The 16,262-nt window shown below is 45.5% G+C and overlaps 2 protein-coding genes and 1 pseudogene across 4 annotated transcripts; 2 read left to right on the top strand and 1 right to left on the bottom strand.

Moving 5' to 3' along the window:
* Positions 1–2,232: 2,232 nt before the first annotated feature.
* LOC127770257 (uncharacterized) lies at positions 2,233–7,879 on the bottom strand (annotated as a pseudogene).
* Positions 3,805–5,550, top strand: LOC127772153 (uncharacterized). Its single transcript, XM_052298142.1, has 3 exons — positions 3,805–4,227; positions 4,309–4,385; positions 5,360–5,550. The coding sequence occupies exons 1-2, from the start codon at positions 3,805–3,807 to the stop codon at positions 4,369–4,371; spliced, it is 486 nt and encodes a 161-aa protein (XP_052154102.1). The 3' UTR covers positions 4,372–4,385; positions 5,360–5,550.
* A 182-nt stretch (positions 7,880–8,061) lies between the features above and the next one.
* Positions 8,062–15,456, top strand: LOC127771060 (uncharacterized). Of its 3 annotated transcripts, XM_052296870.1 has the most exons (3): positions 9,104–9,288; positions 9,733–10,927; positions 14,751–15,456. In XM_052296870.1, exons 1-3 carry the CDS (start codon positions 9,247–9,249, stop codon positions 14,912–14,914), a joined length of 1,401 nt encoding a protein of 466 aa, XP_052152830.1. In that variant the 5' UTR covers positions 9,104–9,246; the 3' UTR covers positions 14,915–15,456. The 3 variants fall into 3 exon arrangements, with proteins under 3 accessions (XP_052152832.1, XP_052152831.1, XP_052152830.1); XM_052296872.1 differs by lacking the exon at positions 9,733–10,927 and having other exon boundaries at positions 8,062–9,288; positions 14,751–14,901; XM_052296871.1 differs by lacking the exon at positions 14,751–15,456 and having other exon boundaries at positions 8,062–9,288; positions 9,733–9,908.
* The last annotated feature ends 806 nt before the right edge of the window (positions 15,457–16,262 follow it).

The following is a 16,262-nucleotide window of genomic DNA, read 5'->3' as shown; positions in this document are numbered from 1 at the left end:
GAAATGTTTGTTTTGCATGAAAAATGAGACTATCCATCATTTATTTATGGACTGTCATTATGCAAAATTTCTTTAGAGAGAATTACAGTTTTCTTCTGGTTTAAATATTCCACATAGTATATCTCATACCTTTGGGAATTGGCTTATGGGGATTGATAAAAAAACTAATAAACTTATTTTGCTAGGAGCTTCTGCTATATGTTGGGCTCTATGGTTGAATAGAAATGATATGGTTTTTGACAAATCACTATCTATATCTTATATGCAGGTTCTTTTTAGGTCAATACACTGGCTCTGGTCCTGGGCACAACTGTAAAAGTGTGAAGAAGATATCAAGTTAATTAAAGCTGCATGTCGTAATGTTGAGTTAACGGTTATGCAATTTTTTACCAACTTCAGGTGGAGATACACAAATAGAATTCAACTTTTTTTTGGTAATTTCTTGTGTTGGTTTTTAGTACTTTGCATGTGTTTCTATCATTTTAGTTTTACGACCTTTTTGTTATGCTTTTTTTTTGTTTGAATTGGTATAATAATTGGCTGTAGCTCTTTGAGTAAATACCGGGATTTTATTGCATTATCCAAAAGTTCACATTTGAACAATTAATTGGACTTGTAGGAATGGGCTAGAGACGGAGGCGAGTTGGGGCATGACTTGTAGCTAGGGGTGGACAAAAAGCTCGAAACTCGTGGCTCGGATCGGCTCGTAGCAAGCTCGGCTCGGATCGATTCGAACTCGTAGTCTTAATGAGTCGAGACGAGGTAGCCTTTTAGCTCGTGAGCTTAATGAGCTAGCTCGCAAGCTGCTCGTTTAGCTCGTTAGTATAAAATATCGCCATATCTTCATGAACTTAGTGTTTATTGACTAGTGCTTAGTCTTTTAATTACATCAAAACTATTCATATTTAGTGAGTACTATATTAGTTAGTGTTGATTACTATGTTTATACATAATAAAATTTTAAATTTGAAATTATTAATATGATATTAATAAGATATAGCTCATTAACGAGCTTAACGAGCCTGCTCGCGAGCCGAGCCGAGCTATCCTTTTAGCTCGTTAACATTAACGAGCCGAACCGAGCTGCTTCGTTAAGACAACGAGCTCAAACGAGCCGAGCCTTAATGAGCCGAGCTGGCTGTAGCAGCGGACGGCGGGGGAGGCAGCTCCAGCATCCAGCCGGTGGAGTAGTGCCCCGTGTGGCCATGCCCCAACCTGTCGTCTGTGCTCGCACGGAAGCAGTGGACAGCACGCAGACAGGAATGGCCGGTGGCTGGTTATGCACATGACGCTCTTCAGTGAGCTGCTGTACTTGGCCACCGCCTGCTCCTTTCCGATGAACGAAGCAAACCCTGCATTAGACGGATTGAATTGTTCAGAGCCATGGCACATGCATGTACACAAATTTAGGATCTATTTGGTTCTCTACTCTATCAATTCAATGGTAGTACTAAACTGTAAGTAAATTTTAGCACTACTAATTCTTTAGTAGGGTAAACTTTATATAACTAGGTGAAACCCCACGCATTGCTGCGGAAATTTAGTATGATAACAATAAAAAATAACGTGTAAGATAGATAACATCAGATTAAGTAAATTAATGTGGTTTATGATAATTTAAATTTAAATAGTATGTAAAATGGTGATTCAAACGTAAAAAGTAAGCTGGTATGACTTTATGGAAGAAGAAAAGTAGGGAGATAGTTTGAACTGTAAATTAATCATCTAAAGGCTAAAAATAATTGATGTGATATGACTTAATTAGAGCAAAAAGGAGAAATATAATTTGAACCATAGATTAATCATTTAAGTACTAACTAAGTGAGGATGAACTATATAAGTATATAGGATATCTTAAAACATAATAAAGATATACATTAAAACATTATGTGAATTATGTTGAATGATAATTTAACATGTTTGTATTTGAAAAGCTTTTAAATTATAAAATAAAGATATAGCATGTTTGCATGATGTTTAAATGTGATGATTGTTAGTGGATGATGATGTGGCATCTTGTTAGTGGATAATAATGTGGCATCTTTGCATGTCAAGCTTAAGGAGTTAGTAAGGGATAACTTTACAGTAAGATAGGATTTATGTTTAGTTTGCTACCAATATACTTTTTATAGCGAAGGAAGTTCCAGAGTACTACTAAATTAGGTATGGGCATCAGTTTCGCACAAATTAATTAAAAAATGGTGGGGCCCACGTGGGCCCCACATGTTAATCTCACCCTTCTACCTCGTCTTCGAGTACATGGACCACGACCTCACTGCCACGCCGGGGCTGCACTTCACGGAGCCGCAGGTCAAGTGCTTCATGGCGCAGATCCTCGTCGGGCTCCGCAGCTGCCATGAACGGGACGTGCTGCATCGGGACATCAAGGGCGCCAACCTGCTCACCGACGGCGACGGGCATGCTCAAGATCGCCGACTTCGGCCTCGCCACCTTCTTCGACGCCGCAAGGCCGCAGCCGCTCACCAGCCGCATTGTCACGCTCTGGTACCGCCCACCGAGCTCCTCCTCGGCGCCACCGAGTACGGCGTCGCCATCGACCTCTGCAGCACCGGCTGCATGCCTGCATCCTCGCCGAGCTTCTCGCCGGCAAGCCCATCTTGCATTCTTGCCCAGCCAAACCAAGGTAAATAAATAAATATTATAACCTTAACTCTCCATCTATATGTCATGATATCATCTATGCGTGGATGAAATGGATCGGCATCTGATTTGCCATTGCTGATCGACACAGATCGAGCAGCTGCACAAGATCTTCAAGCTGTGCGAGTCGCCGTCGAAATAGTATTGGGTGAAGGCGAAGCTGCCGGACGTGACGCTGTTCAAGCCGCAGTGGCCGTACCGGCGGAAGATCGCCGAGACGTTCAGGGACTTCTCGCCGCCGGCGCTCGACCTCCTCGACACGCTGCTTGCCATCGAGCCGTCCGACCGGGCCACCGGGGCACCGCGCCACCGCCGCCGTAGCCCTCGACAGTGACGTAAGCACGCACACCTTCTCCCCTCCCTCTCCTCTCCTCCTCGCTCGCATGGATCTCTGACACGTCGTGTCCTCTGCTGCTGCTTAGTTCTTCAGGAGTTAGGACAAAGCCGCCTCCCGCCGCTTCCCGCCACCTCCCGCCGCCCCTTCCTCTTCCGCCCACAGCCGCGGGAGATGTGCCTCCACGGCTGCGCGCCGCTCCCTCCTCTCCCGCCGGCCGCCGCGCACCGCTAACTCTCGATCGTGTCTGGAGAGAGGAGAGAGAGATGAAGAGAGGAGGAAGAAGAATAGGGGGGTGAGAATGACATGTGGGGCCACGTGGGCCCCACCATTTTTTATTAATTTGTGTGAAACTGACATGTGGGTCCCACGGGGTTTATTATTTTTTTAGATCGAATTGCCACGTAAGCGCCATGTCATTGCCACGTCAGATGAAGACCGAGTCAAATTAGCCACGTAAGCACCACGTCAGCCAAAACCACCCTCAAAACCGTCGAGGGACCTAATCTGCACCGGTTTTGATAGTTGAGGGACCCGTTGTATCTAGTTTTCCAGTTGGAGGACGAAAATCGGATTCGTTGACAAGTTAAGGGACCTCAGATGAACTTATTCCGCCCAAAAAAGATAATGCTCATCTCGGCCCAACTTACGGTGGCCCAGTTTTCCGACAGCTAGCTAGGGCCATCTCGCACGGTCACAGGCGCATCACCCAAAATTTCGTCGCCTCTCTTCGCCCCGCACCGCCAAACACAACCCGCTTCGTTTTCACCTTGGTTCTCGATCGAACGAATTCCCCACTATCCCCAGCGATGCCGAAGCCGAACCACCAGGTTCCCGAAGCCGCCGGCGAGATCGGCTCCGCGGGGAGGACCAGCGTCAAGGGACGCCGCGGCATCCGCCGTCGACCGCGGAGCGCCTCCGCCTCCTCCTCCTGGGGCGGCGGGGCAGCAGGATGCAAGAAGAAGAAGGCGCAGGTGGGGGAAGAGGAGAAGGAGGCCTCGTCCACGGTGCCCGCCGTGTACGACGCCAACGCCGACATCGAAGAGGAGTACAGGCTGTTCCTGGAGAACGTGCGTGTCTACGAGAACGACGACTTCGTGGTGGAGTACGAGGGGGTGGTGGTGAGGTATGGAGGAGAAGCCGTGGCTGATCATGGCGCAGGTAGAGGGGCTCCTCCGGTGAAGGATGTTCCTGACCCCAACCAGCTCAACGGCAGTGTGCATCGGCAGAAGGTACTAGCTAGCTTGTGTCCAAGTCTCCATGCTTTGTTTAGTGTTGCCACGCGCGCCTCTTAACACATCTATTGCACCTAGGCAAAAATGGTGGAAGGGCAGAAGAAGAACAAGGATAAGAAGAAAAGGGCCATTGTCCCATAGAGGATATTGAGAAGGTTCGTTCTCATGACCGGATGTACGTTTGTGTTCTTTTGAATATAGACTTACCAAGAAACCAAGACTATCAGAACTTGTATTTTGGCCGTGTGCATTCATCTAAGAATACAGAGGCCGAGTGTTGCCCATTATCTAAAAATCAAAACATGTATTTTAGACAAATTTACAATCACAACTCTAAAAGATAACTGCCCCACCGGTGATGACTCATTTTGCCGGCGCCGCAACCTTCTTCCATCTCCCTCCCTCACCATCATCTAAGCAGACCGCTGGGGTGGAAACTGCGGCTGTGATGACGGCGACCGCTAACCCTTCTTTCTTTCTTCCTCAAGCAACTGGAAAGGAGCGAGCTGCAGTGGTGTAGCGGAGGTAGTTGCTGCGGTAGAAGGCCGGGCCGTTTTTGGTAAGATCAGTTTGTTTGTTTTGGAGGAAAAACAAAGGAATTGGATTTCTAAGGATTAATTTCTATGAGTGTCATTTGGTTTCTAGGATTGAAGTATAGGAAAACCAAAGGAAAATTTCCCTTACTATAAGTTCTATAGAGAAAACATATGAATTTTTTCATCCACTCAAACCTCTTAGAAAATTTCTATGGATTGATATGTGCAAACATTCATAATACTTCATTTTTCTTATTCCTATGGGTCAAATTCCTCCAAACCGAATAAGCCCCAAGTGTGCTAGCGTACACGGCAGTGGTAGAGGCAGCTACAGTGCAGTGTGGTGGCGGCGGTTGGGGCGCGGACAGATATAGGTGGCCCTACACCTGGGTATGATCATACAGTAGTGATTTGTTGATTTAACACACTAGATGCGTTACTTCTTACCATTAGGTAGCGAATGTTGTACCAAGTTTGTTATGAGAAAATACAATTTTGTTTGTTTTCTATATCTTCCATTGACTGTTGTTTTTGGTGGTTGGTTTCTCACTTGAGAGTTTACTGCTATCCTTTTCTTTGTCCTGGTTTTGTAGCTCGTGGGTGCAGTGGGACTGGGAGTTGGGATGGCTCAGCAGAAGGAAGAACAAACAAGATGAGAGATGTATTAAGACTAAAACAAGATTGCTGGTCCTCTTTTTTGTTCGCCAGCCTATTGGGAATCATGATTTATTCTTGTGACCCACAGAACTACAGAAGCTAGTGCTTCCTGTTGAGATAGCTGCAGCATGCAGAACCAAGAGATGAGGATTTTTTTTTATTTGATATCATGTATGTGCTGCATCTTATTAGCATGTATTCACAGTAATACAATCGTTTTAAATTGGTTGGAGCTCTTTCTGTGTAAATAAAATCCGGCAGAAGATAAATTTTTTGAATGTTTGACTACTACATCTTCATTTTAAGGAACAATGCTTCCTATGTTTTGTTTTTGAGAACATATTTTTACTAGATCTATTGTTATCTTAAGAATTATTGAGAATCTAAAATTTCTTTGTATCTCTAAAACATGCTTAATTATTATAACATATTATTTGAAAATACATTATAGATTTTCTTTTGTATTTTCCGTAAGAATTAATTTGGTATCCTTCTTTTGTCATACCTTACTAGAAAAGATGCCCGTGCGTTGCAACGGGTAGAGCCAATTTAATTTGTGCATATGTGTCTGTGGATAAATAATCACAGGCCATTGATTCGTTTATTCATGTGCTTATACATATCGATTATTGCCAAATAAATGACTATTTGTGTGCAAATCTTTTATATACATGTTCTTAGTGACTCAAAAGAAAATGCTGTAAAATAAAGTACGATAAATAACCAAAAAGTCAAATTCAAAATTAAATTCTAAAATTTAAAATTTGACTTATAGGAATAAGCATAAGCCAAATAATGAGGGCTTAAAAAACGAGCTTGATTTGTCGTCCAGCTTTATCTCAAGTCGGGCAGGAATGGATGACGGACAAAATCATTAACTTCGATCATCCTTTATTTTGGTTGGCATATTCTTTTCGAAAGTAAACTGATTCTTTATGGATTATTGTAAAAGTAACCCTACTAGTACGTACGAGCATGCGTGGAGACTGACTTGAAATTATGCTTTATGGATTATTGTAACAGTATCCCTACTAGTACGTACGAGCATGCATGGAGACTGACTTGAAAGACTTGAAATTATGCTAAGATGTTCCAGGAATCATGGCGTGTAGTACGAACAGAATCGGATGATCTGGGCAATGATGTACGTGATATCCACACGGACTCTGCGAGTTTCATTCGCTTGCTTGGTATCCATATCACACAGACTCTCTTTCGTAGTTTGCTCGTGAGTCGTGACTTTGTAATGAATGTTACGCGTGACATGAATCGGATACTGATGACATACCATAGTTTTTACAAAAACATCTTCAATTTTTAAATCGAGGGAGAGGGCGACGCAGTCTTAATCGGACATGCGGCAGTGAAAAATCACGCGCGCGAGGCCGTTGTGGGCCTAGTTGCGGTAGCGTGCAAAGGCGCGTGTGGATAATGGACACTGCCATCGACGTCGACATCGACACCACCTGAGTACTGTAGCTTACTGCCATCGACGGTCATTACACCACCGTTGTCATCCCCAACGCCCCTGACCTTATTGACATCCTCGCCACCAACGACGTCGACATCTCCGTCGTCGAGGGTGACGCCGCGGGCCTGGGCGAATTCCTCGCCTTCGTAGGCAACCTCCTCTTCCCCTTCCTTGCCTTCGCTGGCCTCTTCTTCGTCTTCCGCCGCGCCCAGGGTGATCCTGACACCAGCCCTGGTAGCCTCGGTTGGCGCTTGGACTTCGACCGCTCCAAGAGCAAGTTCGAGCAGGTGCCCGAGAATGGTGTAACCTTCGTCGACGTCCTCGGCGCCGACCAGGCCAAACTCGAGCTGCAAGAGGTCGTCGATTTTCTAAAGAACCCCGACAGTCGCCGCCTCCTCCTCCTCCTCCTCCTCCTTCCTCCACCAGGCCCGCCTCCCCCAGCCCAAGCCCCTCCCCGCCATCCTCTGCGCCCTCGGTGCCGCCCCCATGCTCCTCGTCCTCGCTCCCCGCACTCACCGACGCATCCTCGCCCGCGCTTGCACCACCCCTTGCCCCGACCCACAAGGACCGGCGTGGCAAACGTGACAGATGACCGGCGGGGTGAGGAACGCAACGGTGGCTCTCTGCCGCTCCTACCCTCTCGAGCTCGCTGAGGTCGAACGCCGCCATCGACACTAGCTCCTTTCCTCCGGCCGCCGTAGCCAGGGCCACCTCTTGCCACCCCCTCCTCCTCCGCCCACAGCCGCCGGAGCCGCCCTTTCCTCCCTGCCTGACCAGGTTGCGATAGAGAAGGAGAAGGAGAAGGGCAGGAGATAGAGAAGAGAGGGGATGAGGTGGAGGAAGTGGGGCCACATACATGTGGGCCCATATATTTTGTTTTATTTAAAAATATGAAATTTTGCTTCATATACCACATCAGATGTGGACCGAGTCAAAATATCTACGTAGGCGCCACGACACCCAAAACAATCGTCCAAACCGCCATGGGATCTATTGGTTTTGACAGTTTAGGGACCCGTTATATTAGTTTTCTGGTTGAAGGATGAATCGAATCCGTTCACAAGTTAAAGTTTTCTGGTTGAAGGATGAAAATCGAATCCATTCACAAGTTAAGACACCTCAATGAACTTTCCATCAAATAATAATAATTTGTTTGATCGTAGCTAACCTCATTTACCCACTCGTTTTCGAGAAGGGAGGCGAATCTGATTCCAATCGAGGGAAGATGATGATGCCGGACAAGAAGAGGAAGAAAATTGCGGCAGCGGCGCCGGCGCCAGCACCGGCACCGGTAGCTCGGCTTGTCCGCGTTCGCTCGGGGAACAAGAAGAGGAAGGGGAAGGGGAAGGAGGCCCCAGCCGAGGGTTCCGCCGCAAAGGAGCCAGCGGTGTACATGGTGTTGGCGCACGGAGTGGAGGAGGAGCCCACCCACTCGGTAATCGAGGTCGCCGCCGGCGCCACCGTCCGCCGTTTGCTCCACTCCACCAGCGGCCGCGGCATGTCGTTCGCGGCGGTGGGGACGCGGATCGTGGGCGTCGGGCTGGATCAGACCACCGTGTACGACCCCAAGACCTCCACGGTGCGCGCCGGCTGCCGGCTCGTGTTCCCTAAGGTGAACCCCGTCCTCGTCTCGCACGGCGGCAAGCTCTACGCCCTCTCCCGCTGCCCCTCCGTCGTGAACGGGCGGGACTTCGAGCCATGGTTCCTCGTCCTCGACAGCCTCGGCTACTTCGGATGGCGCGAGCTGCCGCCGCCGCCCATCTTCCCGTGCCGTCTCAACCCGCTGGAGTACCGCGATCCGCCGGCGGTGCGCGTCGCGGCCTACGCCATCGTCGGCTCCCACATCCTGCTCTCGGTGTCGGTGCAGCAGCAGGGCCAGGACAAGGGCACCTACGCCTTCGACATGGACGCCGAGCAGTGGGAGATGGTGCTCGACACGAACCTGCCTTTCACCGGTCAGGCCGTGCCTCTTGGCGACCACCGCTTCGTTGCCTGCTCCATGGCAAAGGGCGGCGCGGCTTCAGTGTACTACATGGAGGTCATGGTCTTCCCTCCAGGAATTGCAGGTTCAGGCACAGGCAAGAAGGAGCTGTCCATCGTTGAGTTGCAGGTGGAATCCAAGCGCATTGTTCCGGGGCACCTTCTCTGCGCCATGGGGAAGGGCAGCTTCTCCTCCTTCGACTTCCGATCCACTGCTTCCCCGGCCAAGCAGGACATAGTAGCACGTATTGTTCATCGCACTTACTCTCAGGCGGAGGCGGAGGTGGAGGCGGATGATTCTGCTGACACCGATTTGGTCGTCACGGTGAAGCGGGAGGATCGGCAGATTTACAAGCTACGTGATCCACACACATGTTTGGCCCATCCTTCTTGGCCGGTTGCTGCTTTAACCATGTGAGTTTCAGAGCCTTTCAACATCTTCTAGTGCTCAACTTCTATTGCTGCTTCAGCAGTAGCTAGCTCCTTTCTTCAGGTTGCTTTTGCTGCTTAATTGATTTAGATCCTCGATTTACACTGTGAACTTGAATTGCAGCGCTAGAAGCACTGTGGATAGTTAAAATCCATGACTGAAATAGTTAAAATCTTCTGACTCAAATATCTGTTTCCCCAAAATCCATGACTGTGTTGATCTATACTGTCTAATGGTAGTACAAAATAACTATTCAGTTTAATTTTTCTATATCTGATTACTTCCTAAATGGCTCGGAAAAGGGCTCGGAAGTTCTACTAGAGAATATATGCGTGCATGATATTGGTGTTTTGTGCTTCAACTTGATAAGCTAAAATCAGCCGCAGTACCCTGGTCAAGTTTTTCATTGTTTGCATATTGTCGTCCAGGAAGATGAGGTGGAGAAGCGTCCAGTTACAGGAATTCTAACCATCGAAAGTGGGCTGACTTCGATCTCGAAGATTGTTATGGAGATGAAATACCTGTATGAGAAACATAAGCAGTGGGATTGGAAGGTTAAACAGGTGGAGCAGAAGAAATATTTGGTGGAATTTCCATCCAAAGATGCTAGGAGGGAGTTAACAAGACTCAAGGGCTTTGACTTTGAATTATCCAATGCTAGAGCTAATGTTAGGGAGACTGAGAGAACCATTGAGGCCTTTGCCGAGCTTCAGGAGGTTTGGGTCAGAGCTACAGGAGTCCCACCATTGGCTAGATCTGAAAAAGTTATGAAAAAAATTGCCCACTTGATTGGAGATCCCATGGAGGTAGACTCAATTAGCTTGAACAGAGAAGCTGTGAGAGTAAAAGTCCTTTGCAAGGATCCTTTGAAGATAGGGGGGACGTCTGAGATCTTTCTAAACAGAGTTGGGTATAGGATTACTTGGAATCCTGAAGGAGTAAGACAACATCACCAAGATGATCCTGATGATCCCAAACCTGCATACAGATCAAGAGGGAGGAGAGGAGATGATGAGGAAGACTCTCAGGACAGCCATGAGGCTGACAAAGGGGAATCAAAAAAAGAAGAAGAAGAGAAGAAGGACACCCAAAAAAGGGAAGGAGATCATGGGCACAAGAGACACAAGAACAATGAGATGGTGGAAGAAGAGGAAGACTCTTTGGGGGAAGGGGAGAAAGTGGATATACCTGAGTATATCCCAGATATTTCAGATGAGGCAGAAGAAGTGGTTTTATGCTCACAAGGGAAGGAGGTCCAGGGAATTAATGCAGGGATGATATCTCAAGTAAGTGGAGCAAATGTTTTAGAAGAATTAGGAGAAGATGGTAACAATATAGGGGGGGTCACTCCTGTTATACAAGAAAACAAGGCTGCCGAGGAGGAAAATGAGATTTCACTAAAGGATCGGATGGAGGATGATATCAGAGTTCTAGAGATGATCACTGGAGAAGTGAAGGGGCAAGAGCTGACTAGTGATGGCTTTATCTCATCGGGGAAGAAGAAGAAAAGGAAGCAGAAAGAGAAAGTGGTGGCTACAAGACAAAGCTCAAGAATTGCAAGAGACGGAGTACCTGTTGCTCTGAAGGCTCAACAAAGGACTTCGGTGAGGAACGGCATTTCAGGTAAAAATAAGTATGCTATTTTTAATACTGTTGATGAATCTGTGCTGGTGAATATAGCTAGAGATGAAGGTGTAGATTTAGGAACTTCAGAGGGGGAGCAGAATCAGAACATTGAAACAATTAAAGCCAGAGAGTTAGCTCAGTCAATGATTCACACTGCTAAAGAGAGGTTGATCAATGAAGACCCAATTGAGAGGCTGCCTTTGACAACAGAGATAGAGGGATGTGTATCTCCCACTACGGAGGCTGCAGGCATAGAGCCGGCCAAAGTAGGGGGAGATACCAAAAGAAAAAACACAAGTTAATAATGAGAGTGTTATATTGGAATGTGAGGGGGCTCCTTAGAGAAGTGATTCACCAGAATAAAATAGAGGTCATTTGCCTTCAAGAAACAATAAGAGAGAGTTTTCATTTAAGGGAGTCGAGGAATTTTTGTGGAGGAAGAGACTTTCAATGGATAACTAAACCAGCCAACGGGCACTCTGGAGGTTTGCTGCTGGGTGCAAATTTGGATCTGTTCGAAGTAAAGGAGATGGATTTGGGTGAATTTTTTCTCAGCATGGTACTAAAAAATAGAAGGGATGGTAAAGAGTGGGGGATTATTAACATTTATGGCCCAGTACAGGGGGAAAAGAAGGATGATTTTCTGAGGGAAATTTTAGACAAAAGTAACAGTATGCAGATCCCCTTTATGATGGGTGGGGATTTCAACATGATTAGGTTCCCAGATGAGAAGTCTAACGGTAATATACATAAGAGGTGGGCTGACAAGTTCAATAGTTTCATTGCCTTGGCAGAACTAAGGGAGCTTCATAGATCAGGAGGCAAATATACGTGGACAAATAAACAAGCAGACCCTGTCATGGAGGTTTTAGATAGGGTGTTGGTGTCCTCTTCGTGGGAAGAGATGTATCCTCTAACGATGGTTAAAAGTCTGTTAAGAGTGGGATCTGACCATAATCCGTTGTTGGTAGAATTAGAAAAACAGCTGGTGTGGTCGAGAGATGCTTTCAGATTTGATCCATCTTGGCTTACCCAGGAAGGATTCAAAGAGTGGCTGATAGCTAAGTGGCCGGAAAGGAGGAAGAAACATATCTTAGATCATTGGAATTGTCAAGGGACAGTTCTCAGGAGGCTAATGAGAGGGTGGGCCAGGAATAGGAGGGGTGATTTAAGAAAATACAAGGATAGATTGTTGGAAAGAATTAAGAAAATAGACGAGGAGGCTGAAAGAGGGGTGCTGTCAACAGCAGAATGGGCCGAAAGATATCAAGTAGAGGAGGATTTAGTCAAGATCTATCAAGCTGAGGAGATTTATTGGCAAATTAGGAGTGGCACAAAGTGGACCTTGGAAGGCGACGCAAACACATCGTTTTTTCATGGGGTGGCGAATGGGAGAAAAAGGAAAACAATGATAACCTCCCTCGAGGATGGGGGGAGGGAAATCAATGATCAAACAAAGTTAAAAGAACATGTTTACGGCTATTATAAGAAGCTGTTCGGGGTTGAGCAAGCACCAAAAGTGTTTCTGAGTCAAGATATATGGAATAATAGGGGGAAGCTGAATCAAGAAGACAATGATAAATTGACCAGGCCATTCACCATGGAAGAGATAGAGGAGGCTCTAAGAGGGATAAAATCTAACACAGCTCCCGGACCCGATGGCTTCTCAGCGACTTTTATCAAAGAATTTTGGCCACAACTTAAAGACCAAATTAAAGAGATGTTAGATATGATGTTTGAGGGGGATTTAGACCTTTGGAGACTGAATTATGGTGTAATAACTTTGATCCCGAAAGTGAAGGATGTTAACACAATTAAGCAATTCAGACCGATCTGCCTGCTGAATGTTAGCTTCAAACTTTTAACAAGGATCTTAACAATCAGACTGACAAAGGTTGCAGAGAAAGTGATTAGCCCCAGTCAAACAGCTTTTATCCCAGGTAGATATATTTTAGATGGGGCGGTCATTCTTCACGAGGTCCTGCACGAATTGAAGAGTTCACACCAATCGGGGATAATTTTGAAATTAGACTTCGAAAAAGCTTATGATAAAGTGAGGTGGAGCTTCCTATTCGATGTTTTACAGAGAAAGGGTTTTGATGATAAATGGATAGGGTGGATTAAACAAGCAACAACAAACGGTAGAGTGGCTATAAACTTTAATGGATCGAGTGAGGAGTTTTTCAAAACGCATAAGGGGTTGAGACAAGGCGACCCTCTATCCCCTTTGCTTTTTAATTTGGTGGCAGATGCTCTTGCAATAATGTTGGACTTAGCAAAAGAAACTGGCCATTTAGAAGGACTGGTACCATATTTATTTCCAGGAGGTTTGACACATCTTCAATACGCGGATGACACGATTCTTTTTATGGCCAACTCACAAGAAAGTGTGCTGACGACTAAATTCCTGCTATATTGTTATGAAGAGATGTCAGGAATGAAGATTAATTATCAGAAGAGCGAGGTCATTGTTGTGGGGGCTGATGAGGGCGAAGCACAACGAGTGGCGGATATATTCAATTGCAAGCTTGGGAAACTGCCTATCAGATATTTGGGGGTTCCAATCAGTGATGGCAGACTTTCGGCAGCTGAACTAGGAATTCCCTCTGAAAAGATCGAGAAATGGCTGGCCACATGGAAGTGTGGTCACCTATCGCAAGGGGGCAGAGCAATCTTAATCAATTCCTGCCTTAGCAGCATACCAATGTACATGATGGGGATGTATTTGCTTCCTGAATCTATACACCATAAGATGGACAGTCTAAGGTCTAGGTTTTTTTGGGAAGGATTGGAAAACAAGAGGAAATATCATATGATTAAATGGGAGGCGCTGTGTAGACCAAAAGAATTTGGAGGGTTAGGGTTTACCAACACAAGAGTGATGAACATAGCCTTGCTATGTAAGTGGATTTTCAGACTAGAGTCGGGGAATGCAGATCCGGTCTGTAACTTGCTAAGGAGAAAGTACTATGGGAGTGGTGGTTTTTTCCAAACAACTGCGGAAGGGGGGTCACAATTCTGGAAGGGACTTCATGAAGTCAAAAGATGGATGACGATGGGGAGTAAGTACAAAGTGGAGAGTGGGGGAAATACTTTCTTTTGGGATGATGTTTGGGTGGGAGATACTGCTTTAAAAATTCAATTCCCATATCTGTACAATATTTGTAGAGCTCCTAGAGCTACGATCAAACAAATTTGTACAAATGGGGAGTGGAATATCAAATTAAGAAGATCATTAAGTGAGCAAGACCTTGAAGAGTGGGATAATTTGCATGAGATTCTAGAGAGGGTGACGTTAACAGAAGAAGATGACAAAATGAGCTGGGGTCTGACTAAATCAGGGTGGTACACTACTAAGTCGCTTTATAAAGAGATGATTTTTGGAGGGGTAAGAGACAGAAGAGCCCAAGAAATTCTAAGTATCCCAGTGCCGCTGAAAGTTAAGATTTTCCTCTGGTTAATGATAAAAGGGCGCATACAAACAGCTGAGCAATTAAAAAAAATGAAATGGCCTGGTGAGGTGGAGTGCAAATTTTGTGGGGAGTTAGAAGGGGTTGATCATCTAATTTTCCAATGTCCCCCTGCTAAATTTTTTTGGTGTTGTGTTAGAGATGCATTAGGCTGGGCTAAAGTGCCGAACACTAGAACAGAGCTGCTTGACAAGCTGCTTTGCCCAGGCAATGCTCGCAACACCCCGTTGTTGTGCCTTGTTGCGGCGGGAACCTGGGCAATTTGGCTGTTTAGGAATGATTGGGTGTTTAACAACAAACTTATGTCAGATGTACTTCAATTACCTTATAAAGCTGTTTCATTTTTGAAGCAATGGAGGACTCTAGTACCGGCGAAGATGGAGGAAGATGTGGAGGCTACAAGGCTCTTGCTGTATGCCAGAATCCAAGAGGTGCGAGGGGAGGTAAAGGCATGACTTCCAAGCTGGCGCCAAAGGATCGAGCGTCTGGCCGAGCAGAGTTCTTTTCACTGTAATTGCTTTGCATTTGGCTCCTGTGTGTTGTGGAGAGGGCTGTCTCCAGGGTGGGGACTTCTGAATTTCTGGATTGACTACTGTTGCTGTCCTGAAAATGAGTCAATCAAGAGCTAGTCTGTCTGTCTTTTTTGTTCTGGCTTGTTAGTGCTGTGCCAGCAGCAGTAGGTCTGCAAGTTGCTTTGTGCCTCTCTAGTTCGCTGGCTTCCCCAGCAGTTTATTTTGTTTCTGTACTGAACTCGTATGCTTTTAGTAAAAGCTGGGCATGAGCCTTCTCTCTAAAAAAAAAAAATACTAGCTAAGCTAAATATTTTGAGTGATAGAAGAATTGTAAATTAACTGTGCAGTATCATGTTTCTGTGTTTGAGCAAAGCCTGGCATTTCTTTGGCTTTAGCATCTGTAAGTACAAATGAAGATATGCTCCCTTCAAATTTTCCTCTCTTTCTAGTTGAACCTCTATGGCTGCCTGCTCAGATATGAGTATATGCTAGAGCTTCTGTATGAGGTATCTTCCTTCTGTAAACACCCTTAAAATTGACCATACGACGAATCTGGATTCTTTTGGAAATACTGTTGTAGTAATGTGTTGGAAGTATTGTTTCTTGTAGTTAGTTGGTGTTGCTGATTGCTGGAATGATTATATGATCAGTATCGATCCCTCTGTTAAGAGAAAAGATAGGTTAGCATAGTCCACTCTTGCACACCATGTTCTATGCCCATGCTGCCCCAGCCTATAAATCCAACTGCTACATATAATATCCACAAAAGTTTACAAAACAAATTGATTTGATAATACTATCAGAGTGCTTTACTTTGTCCAGAAATGTGGATTCATTGAGAATACAGCAACTAACAAACAAAGATTAACCTGCAAGAGCTGTGGTCCTTTGAACAGAGGCTGGAACCTTGTTTAACAGGAAGGTGGCAACTCATTGTATGTAATGGGTGCCTGCATTTACGCTCGACATTTCTAAGTCGAATGTGCCTTTTTCATGTTGCATGCTAGATGAAATCATCTAAACAATGCTAATGCTTGTTTCTTCATTGCCATTAATTGATAGTTCTTAAAATGCTTCACTTCAATTCCCTGTGTAAATTGTTAATTTTCAAAACAACTAAGTTATGTTTTACAAACCTAGGGTGATACTGGCTCAAATATATCTCTAGGAAAGTAAATCACACTCCTATGTTAATGTTTAGCAATCCTAAGGTGATATGATCTCAAGTATATCTCTAGGAATGTAAATTGCACAAATGTAAATGCGACAAATAAATGAGATAAGGAGAAAAGAGATTATTCACCGAGGTTCGGAAACTCGCAGGTTTCCTACTCCCCGTTGAGGCGAGTC

The sequence above is a fragment of the Oryza glaberrima genome, chromosome 4 (genome assembly GCF_000147395.1).
Source record: "Oryza glaberrima chromosome 4, OglaRS2, whole genome shotgun sequence".
NCBI classification, from domain to species: Eukaryota; Viridiplantae; Streptophyta; class Magnoliopsida; order Poales; family Poaceae; genus Oryza; species Oryza glaberrima.
This window is presented reverse-complemented; position numbering and strand designations above follow the sequence as displayed.

Excerpts from the sequence above, each read along its gene's own strand:
- LOC127772153 (XM_052298142.1), top strand. The coding sequence starts at position 3,805 with ATGCCGAAGCCGAACCACCAGGTTCCCGAAGCCGCCGGCGAGATCGGC. Across the intron at positions 4,228-4,308 it reads GCAGTGTGCATCGGCAGAAG|GCAAAAATGGTGGAAGGGCA; the intron begins GTACTAGCTAGC and ends TATTGCACCTAG.
- LOC127771060 (XM_052296870.1), top strand. The coding sequence starts at position 9,247 with ATGTTTGGCCCATCCTTCTTGGCCGGTTGCTGCTTTAACCAT. Across the intron at positions 9,289-9,732 it reads CCGGTTGCTGCTTTAACCAT|GAAGATGAGGTGGAGAAGCG; the intron begins GTGAGTTTCAGA and ends ATTGTCGTCCAG. Across the intron at positions 10,928-14,750 it reads GGTGAGGAACGGCATTTCAG|CAATGGAGGACTCTAGTACC; the intron begins GTAAAAATAAGT and ends TCATTTTTGAAG.